The sequence below is a fragment of the Branchiostoma lanceolatum genome, chromosome 9, assembly GCF_035083965.1.
Source record: "Branchiostoma lanceolatum isolate klBraLanc5 chromosome 9, klBraLanc5.hap2, whole genome shotgun sequence".
NCBI classification, from domain to species: domain Eukaryota; kingdom Metazoa; phylum Chordata; class Leptocardii; order Amphioxiformes; family Branchiostomatidae; genus Branchiostoma; species Branchiostoma lanceolatum.
Window position 1 is genome coordinate 764,727 of NC_089730.1, and position 16,537 is coordinate 781,263.

The following is a 16,537-nucleotide window of genomic DNA, read 5'->3' on the forward strand; positions in this document are numbered from 1 at the left end:
CCCAAAGAAGCTAGACCAGTAAAGAGGAACTTCCAACACTCAAGGGAAAAGAAACAGCTCATGGCAATGGAAGTCTAAATGGAATATACATTGTATATGATTGTGTAACCCCAGAAAGTATAATCCAGGTGATGTAATTGTAAATATGAATGAACGAATAAATGAGACGTAATGAAGGATTGACTCATCCTTAAAAAAAGGTGCTGCACAGTCAAATAGTTGAGCCAACTTTTCCTTGTGATAGAAATCACAATTATATGCTGCTTGAATGAGTGAGATGATCTAAGGGAAAAAAAAAACTTACCCTGTATATTCAGCTGTATTTGTCTTGTGGCTGTCCCTGCTGCATTGGTAGCTGTACATGAATACAGCCCAGAATCTCTAACAACAGCAGCAGATATCTGCGGCATAAACAGTAAAAACATTCAGTTTCCGTGCAAGAAGAAAACCTACAGAAAACTTTATTGGCAAGAATGGTGTGTCATCAGACTTCTCCACTGAAGAATTAAAGACTTGTTATTACCTCCATGAAAACATGTGTGTGTGTGTGTGTGTGTGTATGTGTGTGTGTGTGTGAGTGTCTGTGCTTCTGGATATTTGCAGTCGGCATAACTTTGCCCTTGTCCTATAGGCTTTCCAGTAACCAAAACTACCCCCACCATAGCTAGAGTTATTCCCCTGGTGGCAGGCCTATCCCAATGGGCCATACAGCCAGTGGTCAAACCACAGAGGGATATACAACAAAACCTGTAAACTTGTTTTTGATAAGCGGATAGCTTAAGTGATGCTTGATATACATGTAACAAGACTTTGGAGACCTCATATTTCCATGAAATATATATTATGTAAATTAGGCCCTCATTTGCATAATTTACATTCAACCATGTTCACTTTCAATTTTCATACAATTTCCAAATGCCACAATTAGAAAGTTCCAGTTATCTACCAATATGGAATTACAGTATTTTCTCATTTATTATGCAAATTAGTTCTTCATTTGCATGGCTTTTATCTATCAATGTCCCTCTGTGTCTCAGTTACATATGTTGCATTTTTCAATTATTATAGTCTTACCATTGAATAGACCTGGCGCATCTCCGTCTTGTATGACAGCCAACGAAAGGGTATGTCACCCCGTAAAGGGCGGTATAACCCCACTGTCGCGAAAGCACGTGGACTGATGATTATGATGAGAGTGGGTTTATAAAATTATGCAAACTAGATTCTACCATTTCATTATCAAGCATTACATGTCAAAAAACAAGTATACAGCTTTTGTTGTATATCCCTTTGTGGTTTGACCACTTGCTGTTGAGCCTGAGGAATATTTGCCCCTGGCCAGTTTCTCATCTAAGGTGTTAGATGCCACAACATGCATGAGTCCTATAACACTGTAAATATAGGTGTTCCTCATTAGTTAATTAAGCTACATCATTTCAGGGTCTAACAGTATTCACAACACTGTCTTAAACTTTTGGACATGCGATAACAACGTGCAACCGAAACGTACATGTACGTCTTTGACATACGACCGCATTTTCCCTGGTTGTGAACAGGCCCGTGAGGTCGTTCGACAGGCATTTTTATGGCCTGTGCAATTTGGTCATACGTTCACCTTGGAGGTAACGTGTGACTGCCCAGCAAGAGGTTGGAAGCGCTCCCAAACCCATGTGAATTCAAACAAAATACACGGCGCTGGGAATAACCCGGCCTCGGACGTAAACATTTCAATATGGCGGATTCTGGTGACGTGATTGGTTCGAGACCGAGGATTCCCTGTGCCATGTACAGTATTTTGTAAAAACATTCACTTTACAGGCGTGTACAGTATGGAAACTGAGTACACATTCATCCTTCAGTTGTCAGATTGAAAACTTTTTGCCCCAATTTACATTATCCAGCGGTCGGCACCCAGAAGAAGGCTGGGGCAAGTTTTTGCTAGGGCTTTTTCCCAAGCCTTAACTTTCTATGTGTGCTTGTGCATATAATATCTGACATAATGTGTGAATGCGGTAACCTCCCCAATACAGGTATTAGACAGTGGAGGTTAGAGAGAGAGAACCCAGGCCTTGAGGAGGGGTGTAGCCCTGGGGCTGGTTTGGGTTACAGTACATTGTACGAAGGCGTTCTGAGAAGTGGCTGTGTTGACCGGCACTGGAATAGAAGTAGTGTGCATCATGATCTTGGCTGTTTGCCTGATCTGTTTATGGGAACCTGTTACAATCATCGAGGTGGAAGTTGTTAAAGTTGTATTCAAAATTATGATGGGAATTTGTACGCGATGTAACGGTACATCAACATTACAACGATAACAGAAATCATAATTTTGGGTTTGACTGTATCTCATTGTGTATATCTTATTTGTATTAATTAAAATTTCAATCTTAAAAGTTCTGCTCCACTTAAAAGTCAGAGGAGTCTGTCTTATAAAAATGGAATTTCAAAGAAAAAAGACTATTGACAAGCTCAAACTCTAAGAAAAGCCGAAAGTAGGGCAGAAACCCTACCTTGCATCCTATATATACTATCTCATGTATACCTCCGCTCAGGGCCAGAACAACTCACACATGTCCTTTCACCAACTAAACTGCTGAAATATAATAAAAATTTTGACCAAAATGAGAGAGCTGAGACCCTACCTGTGCTGCCTATCCAAAAAAGGCTCCAGATTGGGCCAGAAATTTCCAGGAAAAGTAGGATTTTTAAGGGTTTTACAGTGAGGACTGTTAACGTATTACCATTTTGAGCCCGCCACTGCACAACTCAACTGTGGCATCTTAACCCCTTACCCTTTTTGTTGAGGGTTGGTGACGTACTGTGTCCATTTTTCACTCACATATAAGGCAACACTAATTTTATTTGTCGATTCTCCGATTTCTACAGAAAAAATTGGAGCGACAGGGCAAAAAAAAGAATAATATTTCGTCTAATTGTAGTCTGGGGTGAAGGGTTTACATAACATAAAGAATAAGATGGTTATTCAAGTTTCAGCTTTGTATGGCTCATTTTATGCAATTACCCCCCGGTCCTGTGGAGATGATGAGGACGACGCAAAGAGAGACTGATGTTTGGCAGATGTCTGCGCTTGGATGACGACAATGGCCAACTGCTACTAAGCTGTGGACAGACTACTTCTAAAAAATTACACTAAGAAACTTGATAAGATCATACGTGTATCTGGAGTGAGTAAATGGCGTGTACATGTCTCCAGAGATAATATGTTGGAAAATGCGTCACGGAACTTAATGTTAAGTAATACTGTAAGTATATTTATGTTCACGTCGGATTTATGTTCGCGTTTTTCACGTCAACCTTCTGAGGGCGAACTCATTTCATCGCGAACTTGATTTGCCACACTGCCCCCCTCCCCCACACCTTCCGTCACTACAGCAAGACACGCCTCCGCTACCAAGGCCGTCAAAGGCAGCATCTATGCTTTGGACTGCATTGTTCACCTTCAGAAAGCCTCTCATTTCTCAGACAAATTGTTGTGCCCAATAAAAATGCGTTTCTACCGATCCACTGACTCACTATCGTGTTAATTTCGACTGCCCTACATTTGACCATCATAGCGCAGGTAACGCAACAGGGTTCAATGACCTTGCCGCATTGGCTGACGGGATATGCTTACCACGCTAGAGAAGGGACGCCAGCGCCATTTTGATTCCTTTGCGGCGAGAAGGACGGCGCAGATTTTGAAACTTTTAATCTAATTTGTGGACACAAAATGTAGATAACAAGGTGATGAGTTTACCTCTGCAATACTTACTCTTTTTAACTAAAAATTGTGATATCAACTTCATTTGTTTTCGACATACAGGCGGAGTTGTGTTTGTTGTTTTTCTTGTCAGAATTTACGATTGCGCGAGATCTTTTCTACATGTGTTTGCAACTGATTTAAGAATTTTTATTCGCATTATCATCTCATGTAACTCGTAAAAATACCAGTAACGTTACATGTATATATAGCTTGAAACTGGAACTTGTTCGATGTTTTGCTGGCAGTCTATATTTTCAAATCATAACTACACCATTTGTGTGATCAAGGAGTGATCTTGAAAAAAATGACAACAAATTATTTTCCGTTTGTAGATTTTAATCTTTATTATTCATTGAAGAACATTGATGGTTTGTTGCTGTGTGAATCACTAGCTTGTTGTGCGCATGTTGTGATCAAGAAATGGAGCGTGATTGTGAACGTACTCATCATGACGAGCAAACGTACATAATTTATGCAGTGTGCTAGTCGGGGCGAGAGGGTGTCAGGGATACAAGGTCGCGGTATGAAATTTTAACGGTAAAATAGCCACCGCTAAAGCCGCTATAATTAAGTGACTGTTATCAAATCATGATTTACAGTATTTGATTGCCGTATTGTTCTGACCGGGGCTCCTTTTTGCGACGGAAAATGATTGATCCTGCCAATTGATCCAACGCGAACAAAAAGATAGCGCAAACTGTTGTTTCGCCCCACAACGTGAAATAAAATCGACGCGAACATAAATATACTTACAGTAACCCAAGCGGGCTAGCCCTCACTGTGATATCACTAGTACTAGAGGAGCAGATTGTTCAAGTGTTCATATGCAGTTCTTTTGCAGCCTGGGCGGTGGAGGTATGATTTCAGAGCCAGCCCCCACTCCTGCTGTGCATTCTGGGAGAGTCTCAGGTGCAATTAACCAGAATTCCTCCTGGAGGCGCAATTCTCCTACAATGAAGCCCTTTTTTTGATCTAGTACTATAATTTTAGTAACAAAATAACCTTTTGTACTCTCGCGAGAGCAGATTCAAAATGGCGCCAGAGTTTGGAAGGGGGTCAATTGAAGGGGTATTTTTGTCGAAAATTTCTTAAGAGGATAACTCAAGAGAGGAATAACAGATTTCCATCATTCTTGGTGAAGCAGCTTAGACAAAGATGTACAAAATGAAACACAAATCATGCAAAATATGAGCGTTTTGCATAATTAAAGGGAAAATTCTATCGTAGCAGTTATATATTTCTTATCCCAGACATGGCATGGTCTTGACATTTGGGTGGCAGATAAGATTTGACGTCATGACAAAGTAGGGAAAAAGAGTTTGAGAGTAAAAAAGTAGTCGGCAATCTCCTCTTGTAGTTAATGACTTCGCAGATGATATTGCTTGACTCATGTTAGGATTGATCGATAGGATCGATTGTAGAGAATTGCTCTCAAGGAGATGATCCTTGATAGTTAAGTGGAAGTGTAAAGATGCCATATATTGTAGCCAAATATATGTACAATAAATATAACTGAAACAGGGTTCTGAGAGAGAATCATATTTTGTAGGATTGCTGTACTCACTTGCAGCCCTGTAGACACCAGACTTGTTCTGTCAGTCATGGGAACAACAGACCCGTCCGTCAGCCACTCCACAGTCGGCGTTGGTACTCCAGACACTTTGCATTCCAGAGTGACGACTTCTCCCACCATCATCACATTGCTGGTCTGACCTTCTTCAATAATGGGGGGCTCTGCAGGCAAAACCGTTCATACAACATTCACTTGGGAGCTCTGAGGTCTCATCAGGAGTAAAAGCATAAAAAACAGATAACAAGATAGGCAACATTTTCGAGAAAATTTAGGATATTTCAATCCCATTCATAAGGGACGTCCGACGTATGAAACATCGTTGTTGTTTATTCAAGCTATTCATATGTCCAATATGAGGTCCCTACCATTTACCAGAAAAAATATGAAGTTTCTGCATTAATCACGCCATCAAATGGCCAAGACACACAACTTAATGGAGCTTAATTCACACTACAATTACATCGGAGCCATGATGGAGAAGACTGAAGAACATGTGATCCTACATGTAACTATGATGTCATCATAACTATGATGTCATCTCATTGACATAAACTAACTCTAGTGACGTCATGCAGCATAACAAACATTCCATTGAAATCACCTTTTCTAAAACTACATATTAAGTCTCCAAAAGGAAATTTCTACCAGTAACCTGAAGTTGCTGCATAGATTATGTAAATGAGGTCCTCATTAATGCACATTCCGTTGTATTCACTTTTCCTAAATGTACCTTCACCTCCAATGAAATCCCTGGCATTTACCATAAGAGAAATATCAAGTTTCTGCGTAAATCATGCAAATGAGGACCTCACTAACATAACACACATTACATTGTGTTCACCTATCCTATACATGTAGTTGGATACGTCTTGGGGCAGGGAGTAAGTGGTGTGAGTTTGGACCCCCTAGCAGCTTTGGAAGTGCAGTGGTTGGTGGATGTTCTTTGTTTTTTTAATTTCATTTGTAGGTACTTAAGGTGATGATGAACATGTGATTATGCAAATCAGGGATTAATTTACATGATTAATGGGAGAATGTTTAATTCTACTGTAAGCTAGTAATAGACCTCTATTCAGGGACACTAGCTGTCATAGGGATTGCCTGGTTTGGTCCCGAAAAGTCCTTAGTCCGATTAGGTTTTAAAAATCATTGTTGCGGAGATATGCATGGGTAGTAGCACATGATAAGTACACCTAGTTATTGACTAAACCATGTAAATAACCACGAAGTCGGAGTATGTGTTGAGGTTGGTAAGACCCAACAGATAAAGATCGAAAAATGTGCACGAGTTTGATGCATCTGTACAGGTTGGCGAGCGAACTTCCCGAGAACATGGCCTTTGAAACATTCAAATTATTCATCGTCAAGTACCCCCTGTGAAAATATGTCACCAAATGTCTGAAGGATGTTTATTAATTAAACTACTTTCCATTGAAAACACAACTGAGTCTTGTCTTTGTTCTTAACCATGGATAATCGGAGATAAGATGATAAGAAATGTTACAATCGCATTCGCCATCTTGATTAATCGTGTCATTCTATGTCATGTGACCATTCGAATGTACCATGCCATAATGTGGAAAGAGACTTTTGATTTTCAACTCACCGCATTGGAAAAATTACGTCAAGAAAAAATTGGAACATGCCTACCATAGCAGAACAATATCATGAGGTTTTGATGCCATTTTGTGCGTATAGGATAATTAAATGTAGCCAGAACTTCTTAGTTACCTTACCGGTTTTTGGACCCCCTTTCTGTGCTGGAACGTTCCACTTGAACGCGAACAAAAAACTTGCTGTGACTCTTGGATGCAGTCAAACTAGAGCGCGAAATGCTACCGATAAATCAAATATATGTCTGTACAGCTAAGTCACAATTCTATGACTGTTGCAAGATCTAAGCTTGTTGTTGATGGCTTCAGGGTTAAAATGTATGAGGATAAAGGGCATGCGCATTTCCGTAGAACAGCTGACGGACTATGGTCTCCCCTCGTTAGACATAAACTCACCTGTAGTGATATTTGGGCAGACACAGACAAATCCCAACTCTAACTGACATGTTGTTTATACACAGATGAAGTATCTCATATAAAAATGTCCTAACCTTGCACCTGCAATATCAAGTCTCTCTCAGAGGTCCCCTGTGTGTTGCTGGCCTTACATGTGAAGACGCCCTGATCAGAAAGTTTCACTGCTGTGATGCGCAAAGACCCAGAAGGCAGGAGCTGGTAGTTCAGTTCATCCAAGTCCAACAGGGCACCTGCAGTGGGAGGCATTACCAGCAGACATGTAGACATTGAAGTACTGCAGGCATTTTTGATTTTAATAATCATGACCAAACATCAATAATGAATAAACAGAAACATTCTCAACATATATATATTCAAAGTTTCAAAATCAAACCTCACCAAGGAACATTTAATACTTTAGTATCAAAACCTTCGGTCATATAACCTCTTTTGCATGATACAACTATTATACATTGCATTAGCCTCCATAGCAGGCTCTACCAGGCCTTTTTGGGGGCTTGTTATACACTTTTTGCAGCCAGCCCATAACCATCAGCCAGACTGTAACCATTTTGCCCGTAGAGCCTGCACAAAGACGGCGGCTCAAAGCGAAATTAAAATCACGTTAGGAGCGTTTGGCACAGAGGTGCGAATTTCCTGCCTATGGTGGACTGCTAATAAACTAAATGCACCTCCTTCAGACAAGGCGATGTCACGCCCCCGGGCCAATTGGTATATAGCATTTAGGGCGTGACATGCTGAAAGAATGTCGAACAAGTAAGTTTAAACTTCTGTATTTAAAAAAAAAGTCATTTTGACCGTTTGAAAATTGTCAGGTTTGTGCACATGGGGTGTGACAGCGTATTGTCTGGAGGAGGTGCGTATACTTTATTAGCGGTCCACCATAGGCAGGAAATTCGCACCTCTGTGCCAAATGCTCCTAACGTGATTTTAATTTCGCTTTGAGCCGCCGTCTTCGTGCAGGCTCTACGGGCAATATGGTTACAGTCTGGCTGATGGTAGGCTGGATGCAAAAAGTGTATCAAAAGCCCCAAAAAGGCCCGGTAGAGCCTGCTATGGTGGCTAACATTGCATATCGTTGAAGAGATTCATCAGTCACATGTGATAACAGGTTACTAGAATATTCATCAATCAGTGACTTGAAAAGGTAACGAGATACGCACCTCCAAATTTTTGATGTCGACTGTACATCTTAGAAAGATCTACACAAGTTTCGTCCTAGTCTCGTGTTCTCACGAGACTAAGACACTCCGTGATCAAGATGTACAGTCGATATCAAAAATTTGGAGGTGCGTATCTCGTTACCCTTTCAAGTCACTGATTGATAAATATTCTTATAACCTATACATTGCAAGAAATACTGACAAGAAAAAAAATGCATCTGCTTCGCTCCATGATTCCTGCTTGTCTTAATATTGATTTTAAAAACTTGCGTAACTTTGAGTTTCTACTGGTTTTCATAATGAGTGCCATTCTCCCATGCCTTATAAAGAAAGACTGTTACTAATCAGTTTTACATTGTAACTGCATTCTTACCTTCATGATACCATGTGACAGCGGGAGCAGGAACACCAGTAACTTCACAGGACAGCAATGCAGGGAAGTTGACCAAGGCAGTGACGTAGGCAGCCCCTGGTCCAATTGTTGGTGGTACTTATAATAATTGAAAAAAAAAAAGAGTACAAATATCAGCTTCATTATTTTACATCCATTACTGTAATCAGACCAAGTTTCATAGGCAATGAATATTAAATTCCTGACAATAACACACTGCTGAAATATTAACATTTCTCATTAATTATGCAAATCAAATCATGAATTCCATAATTTCAATATCATTATGTTGATCTTCATCAAAGTTACCTATAAGCAAAAAATCATATAAGTTCTGCTACAATACCAAGGAAAACCAAAAAGGGCCCTAAAATCAAATCATTTCTCCAACTAGAGTTCAACAAAGTTGGTCAAAATGTAAACCTTCATGTTGTTCAATGCTGCTGGTGGTGTAACCCAGTAACAATCTCCTGTTCCCAAGAAGTTGTATACAAGCTTCCCTTATCCCTTTGTCTTTTGATCACTTTAGGGCCCCTGTGGACAGGCCCTGGCAGAAGGAGAATATTTGCCCCAGTGTGTAAATTGGCAGCTGTCACAAGTTATAGAGTCCTATCATGCAACTTTTATTGAGTTTCTTTATTACTTCATGTCTTCATGAAAATTCAATTTACATAATTAGCATATGATTATTTAAATCATCACTGTCTTAAGCTCACCAAAAATCATTACAATCCATCAACACCTTAATCTAAGTTATTCTCTTTCAAACTCCAAAACAAAATCTGCCCCTGCAGTTCAAAAAAAGGTGCTAGGGGGCCCAAACCTGTGTGACTTTATCTCCCTCCAAAGAGCTATCTACCACTCAAAAATAATGACCATAGCATGTCCAGAACATGAGACATCAAAACCGGACGATCTGCTGCATTACCTTGGAAAGTCGCTAGCGGGCTCAAAATCTCATTATTTTGAGGTCTCATCAAGACCTATCCACATACCAATATATAATGACAATCCATCCAAGCATTTTCGAGTTATCCTGTTCACAGACAGACACACTCACACACATACTCCCTGAAACATAACCTTCTTGGCGAAGGCCAAGACCTAACCACATATCAAATTTCATGACAATCCATAGCTTTGTCTTGCTGCTAAACCATAAACACTCCTACATACTCAACCAAAAACAGGACCTTCTTGGCTAGTGTAAAAATGTCTTACCATGAACAAACAGCTTGATCCTCAGCTGGTCAGTCCCAACTTCATTAGAGGCCATGCATGTGTACAGACCAGCATCCTGTATACTGGCCGAGGAGATCTGCAGAGATCCCGAGGGAAGTATCTGATACCTCCCGCTGTCCCTGTTGGTTAGGAACACCCCATCTTTGCGCCACGTAATGGTTGGATGAGGTACACCTTCTACCTGGCAGGTCAGTAGTGCTGCTTCTCCAATTCCTACTGTCACTGAAGACTCCACACTTGTAATTACAGGGGGCACTGCAAAGGGTAAGCAAACAATGTCAATATATTTGTGTACCAACATTATACTAATGCCAAGACGTTTTGTGTCATGATTGGCTCACAGTAGCGCTCTGGCCAGCTTAAAATTGTATTCAGCCATCCCAATCCCCATTGATGGAAAGATCCTACAAAGAATAATTTTTTTCCATCATTGTGTACAAATTTTAGTCATCTTTTTCAAATTTGAACATTTCCATATCAAAACCCACCATTTTTCGTCTATCAAGGTTGACAGAATGGTCTTCAAATTTGTACGCCATACACAGCAAAATGATACCAAATGATGGGTGCTGGCTCTATTGTTATTACCTCCATGAAAAATGGATGTATGGTTTTACTCTTTGTGCATACATGTACGTGTGTGCGTGCGTGTCCAGCTGAATATTATGGATAGATAGCGATGATATTTGGGATGTTGGAACAATGCCTGATGGTCACTAGGATTGCAATATACATGTACATGCTATGCAGAGTATAACGTTATAGCTAGCATCTAATTGTATACTGGACTGAATTGGACTGCTGTTCCCTCCAATCTAACCTTAGTGAAGTTGACAGACAACTTGAGGTTCATAGTCATGATAGACATGTCTTCAAATAGACATGTCTTCAAATTCAAAGGACTTGGATAGTGTCGTTGGTAATCCTACCAGGGCTTACCTGAAGAGTACTATTAGCTGTACCTGGCCAATGGTACAAAAAATGCCACTTATCAAAGCCCAGGGAATGGCCAGTACTGCCTATTGAAAACAACACAACTATTACAGTGTTCGAAGCAGAATATCTCAACGGTTACAGAGCTCAACCAAGTTACCCAATTATCATCCCTGTGGCTGAAAACCTTCCTTTATGTATGATGTATTCATGTGCATGTATTTGTGATGCATGTGTGGAGCCTGATGTGTGTGTGTGTCTGTGGGATGTATGTGTGTGTTTGTGATGCATGTGTGGAGCCTGATGTGTGTGTGATGTGTGTGTGAGTGTATGTGCGTGTCTGCAGGATGCAAATGTGAGTGTGTCTGTATGATGCATTCAATATAATTATGTGTCTGTGTGATGCAGTTAACATAATAATAATGTGCATGTGATGTTTGTGTTATGTATGTGCGTGTGTCTCTGTGTGATGTATGCGTGATGCAGTGTGTAGGTGTGTGTGCGATGTATTAGTATATGTTATGTACCTATGTGTGCGTGTACGAGTCATAAGCATGATATATATATATATATGTCTGCGTGATGTGATATGTATGCATGTATCTGACAGTCTGACTCTGAGTGATGGCTGGGAGTATATCATGTACAGTCTAGTGTATACTAACCATGCACTGAAACATTGAAGACCTTGGTGGTGTTTCCTGCTGGATTTGCTACCAGGCATCTGTATACCCCTGAGTCCTCCACTCTAGCATTCTCCAGCATGAGAGTTTGCCCATCATCTATCATGTTGATGCGGATGTTCTGGCTATCCTTCTGCCAAGTGACGACAGGTGGAGGTGATCCCTCTGACTTGCAGTTCAGCTCCACACTCTCCCCTTCTATTATTGTGATATCTTTGGGTACATCCTTATCTTGTAACCTTGGTGGTACTGTAAGCATAAAGAAACCTTGGTATGTAACTGGTAGAATCCGACTTATGAAAACATCAAAAGTCACTGTCTATGGTCATTTTTCTACATCACAACTTGAATCTATCTTATTACACTGCACAACAATATTCACAGCTAATAAAGTATTATGAATGTGACTTTGTTGTGTCATGAGGACTTTTTGACATGCAGCTGGGCAGTGTTCTGTAGGCTACGGAAAAATTTGCATGGCTTGCTTCGGTGCTGACTGAGTTTGCTGGAAACATGAAAAAATCATGTGAATATTAAAAATTAGTTGTAAAATGTTGATCCGACTGGAGATATTTACATTCAAACTATTTGCAGCTTTGGCCTCTACAATATGCCTCTTTTAACAAACTATGACATTAACACATGCCCTTTTGATTCCATAAATATCAGAGCACTTGTCACTCATGTCACTCAAAAGGTAAATATGGCAATAGAATCTATCACTGTCCCTCTTTATCTCAGTTACATGTTTCATTTTTGAGTAGTATTGCCATTGAATAGAATGGGTTTAAAAAAATTTCCCCATTGATTATGCAAATTTGAATGATTTGCATTATTGCCATGATTTCATTATATCAAGCATCACTCAAGCAATCCACATATTAAAAAAAAAACAAGTATTCAGGTTTTGTATATCCCTTTGTAGTTTGATCACCAACTGCTGGGCCCCTGGGGACAGGCCTTTGAGCTGGGGAGAAAGTTGCGCCAGTTTTGAAACTATCAGGTGTTAGGTGCCACAACATGCAAGAGTCCTACATGTACAACACTGTAAAATATAGATTTTCCTCATTGGTTAGGCATATTATGTCCCAATTTGTATAATTCGTACTTCATTATGTACTGTACATTTCCATCTACCTGCAGACTAAATATCATGGAAATCCATCATTCTTTGTTCAGTTACTTTTGACAAAAACGCCCCTGCAGTTCTACGACAAGCTGATAGGGGGCCAAGACCTACAGCACTTTTTCCTTACATCACAAGCTATCTGCCACCTAAGTACCCCTTCAAGAAGTTGTCTGAAAATATTCCCTACCAAGAGAAGTCACGATAAAGTTCTTCTGGTTCTCTCCAACCACATTGCTGGCAATGCAGGTGTAGAGTCCACTGTCTGCCATCTGGACACTCAATATTCTCAGCTTCCGGCCATTGCTGAGAACTCGTAACCTGGAAATCTGGGGTAAGGTCTGACCATCTTTCAACCACAGCAGAGACGGGGGTGGTTTGCCATCAGCCTCACACAGCAAAGTAACAGGGCTCCCCACCACTGTGGGCACCTCTGTTGATGCTGGACCCTTGATTTTTGGTACAACTACAAAATCAAACAAGCAAAGTACATGTAGCATTAGATGTGATCTCTCTAATTTTCCTCTTATAATAAAAAAAAAATGTGCAAATTACGTTCCTACTGCACCTCAACCTCACGAAATGTTTGTTGTGGTAAACAATAACCCAGTTTATGCAATGAGGAAGATAATGATAAACCTCAATGTAACTAAGTGTTGCTTCAATGAACTACATTTCTAGTATCATCTTTTAGAGCAATTTATAGTCCACTATTTGATTTATAACTTACTTCAACTTACATTTTTGCTCCACATTGTCATTGTTATACATTTTTAGACGTAACATGAAACAAAAGTAACAGATTTATAATAATAATTGTAACATCATTTGTCATAAATCTGCTGGGTACTGCATGTATGACTACCATCCTAAACTCCAGAGGGGGGAGTCTTTTTCTATATACATGTAGATGATAATTTCAGGAAGTAGAAATGAATACTTTTTACAGTACACGATATAGTACCCACTAGTCCCGTGCGCATAAAAAAGCATTCAATATTCTACTCAATTCTCCAGGTGACCCTCTATTTTCTAATTGATGAAATTAAACAACCTCAGCCTATGGCTTAATGTGCCTGACATGTATTCATTGATACATATTCATTGATACATAATCTATTGGAAAATAACACTCCCTTCTGACGTTTTGTACTCCTTTAAAATATGGTGAATTTAGAGATATCTACTAATACAGCATACTGAGCATAAGTAAGGAGGTATGCACACTTCAGCTATGCACATTCCCTTGCCTTGAATCTGTACATCAAATTTGTGGTCATCTTCTCCAGCAGCATTATTTGCAAAACATGTGTAACTTCCACTGTCCTTCAGATCCGCAGCCAGGATTGTGAGACTGTTGCCCAGGATCTGAACCCCTGGGGTGTCAGTTGTGATGAGCGAGCCTTCCTTCAGCCAGCTTATTGTGGGGCGAGGGTCTCCTGAGGCATTACAGTACAGCTGCAGTGGACTCCCCAACAAGGAAACCACATTGGTTGTTTCCTCACCGATGACGGCTATCTTGGGAGGAACTGGGGAGGGAGACCCAGGTGTCAGATGATGGCACCCATTATATGAACTTGAAGGCATCAAAACCAATAACTGCACACCACATAATGATATTTTCAAGAATGAAAACCATAATGACATTAACACAATTGACAATATATTGCAAAGTTTCCTAATGTGTACTAACACTGCAATGGGCTATCAACTGATCAGCATATATGATCTACCGGGTAGATATTGCCCATTGTAAAAAAATGTAACAAATCAGGAATTGGAAAGTGGCTACATCAACAATTTTCACTTTCTTAATCTTTACAATTTTGACAGCATGATTTATGCTACATTGTATATCCTGGTCTATACCAGGCTCTATTGGACTGGAAAAATAGTAGAACAATAATTTGCCAAACACACTAAAAAACACTTCAAAGATACTTGACCATTGAGTTATCACTTGTGACCCACTGGAGTCACCTTGTCCACTAATCACTGATACATGATATAGCCGCAGGTGCCAAGCAGCAAAGTCGTCCTAGCTTGCTCTTCATTGCTTTTTGTGTGGACCATGATTATATGTACAGCACATAGCCGGTTGATTGAACTGTTTTGACTAGTAAGTGCAAGCCGACACAAGTTTGCTGATGATAAAATTTTTTAACAACATGCCTACTGCAAGCATACTGTTTTAAAGCCAGCAATCTTACTAAAATAATCCATGGCCCCCTTCCCATTTCTCCTTCTAATATTGATACTCTGGAATCTGGAAAAAAGAGCAGCTAAGTTTTATGAGTTTGAACAAGGAAATCGGCAAAAAGTCTACATGGGTTATTCCCCTCCTTTTCATTCATCAACTTGACTTGACTAATATTATGATTCAAAACACACTCACAACCCACAAAAGTCCGAATTAGGAATATTCCATTTTTAGTCCTTTTTGTGCAATCTTCTGTACAAACATGCTAAAAACAACCTGCTACAGGCTTGTTGGGTCCATTAAAAGTTGCAGAGTAGATGGTTTACAGTGCATATGATCAAAACTGCAAAGCTACATGTACTGTCTACAGCTTTCTCTTTCAACTATAACACTTACTAAATAAAGTAAATGAGCTCTTACATACCTTGTACTGTGAACTTGAAGGTTCTTTGCACTTCCCCAACAATGTTGCTTGCAATGCAGGTGAAAGAGCCTTGATGAGAGACCTGTACACTAGATACGGTCAGTGTCTGGCCCTGTCTGGCGATGCGGATGTTCTCATCTTGGTTCACTGGTCTTTGATTGTGAAGCCACCTAACTTGAGGCGTGGGAATGCCTTCTACTGGACATGAGAGCTCCACGGGTCTGTTGACAACAGCTATTATATCCTCACCAGATTGATCGAGGTCTATTGAAGGGGGTACTGAAAGAAGCATAAAAAGGACATCAGTGTATTCATATGGTATAATATGACATTTTGACAGAATAAATACAGAAATATATTCCTAAAAATCAAGATTTGTTTAAATTTGTAAACTTGTCTAGTTGTTACACAAATAAGGAGGTTTATCACATTTGATTTCAAGCCTCCTTGGTTACACTCACCAAGCACTTTCACAAAATATTCTCTCTCATCGTCTCCTGCATTGTTCATGGCCGTACACAGATACATGCCACTGTCCTCAGGCTGTACCTGGGCCACCTGCAGAGTGCGGCCTTCATTGAGAAGTTGCCATCTGTTTGTTTGACCACCCTGGTGGCCTACTTTGGTCCAGGTCACCACAGGCTGAGGGTTCCCACTGGCATCACACTGCAGTTGCACAATGTCACCAGCTATTGTGGTGATGTTTTCACGGATGTCTGCACCTGCTATCTGAGAAGGAACTAAACAGAAAAACACTTAGTAAGCATTGACACCAAACCATGGAATCAAATGAAAATAAAGGCTTTGACTTGACTTGCTACTGTCTTGGGAATATGATAACATTGCTCCCAACATTTTGACCCTGTTCACACTAAAAAAATTTATCTAAATAGATTGTACCGATCCGGATCCGATGCCCCGATACAGATCAGTTTTTTAAGTGTGAATCGGTCCCAAGGCACTTTCCTTGGATTCCCTCCAATCTGGATCCTTTGCAGTCTATCCCAGGAGG

The 16,537-nt window shown here is 40.2% G+C and overlaps 1 protein-coding gene across 1 annotated transcript in view; it reads right to left on the reverse strand.

Moving 5' to 3' along the window:
• The window catches only part of LOC136441281 (hemicentin-1-like), a 141,503-nt gene that overhangs the window by 45,201 nt on the left and 79,765 nt on the right, over positions 1-16,537 (reverse strand). The window contains exons 35-44 of the mRNA XM_066437478.1: positions 15,987-16,265; positions 15,526-15,804; positions 14,152-14,430; positions 13,092-13,367; positions 11,758-12,024; positions 10,139-10,414; positions 8,900-9,016; positions 7,438-7,593; positions 5,325-5,494; positions 305-401 (exon numbers count right to left, since the gene is read on the reverse strand). Coding sequence (XP_066293575.1) covers positions 305-401; positions 5,325-5,494; positions 7,438-7,593; positions 8,900-9,016; positions 10,139-10,414; positions 11,758-12,024; positions 13,092-13,367; positions 14,152-14,430; positions 15,526-15,804; positions 15,987-16,265 — 2,196 coding nt within the window. The remainder of the gene's footprint in view (positions 1-304; positions 402-5,324; positions 5,495-7,437; positions 7,594-8,899; positions 9,017-10,138; positions 10,415-11,757; positions 12,025-13,091; positions 13,368-14,151; positions 14,431-15,525; positions 15,805-15,986; positions 16,266-16,537) is intronic.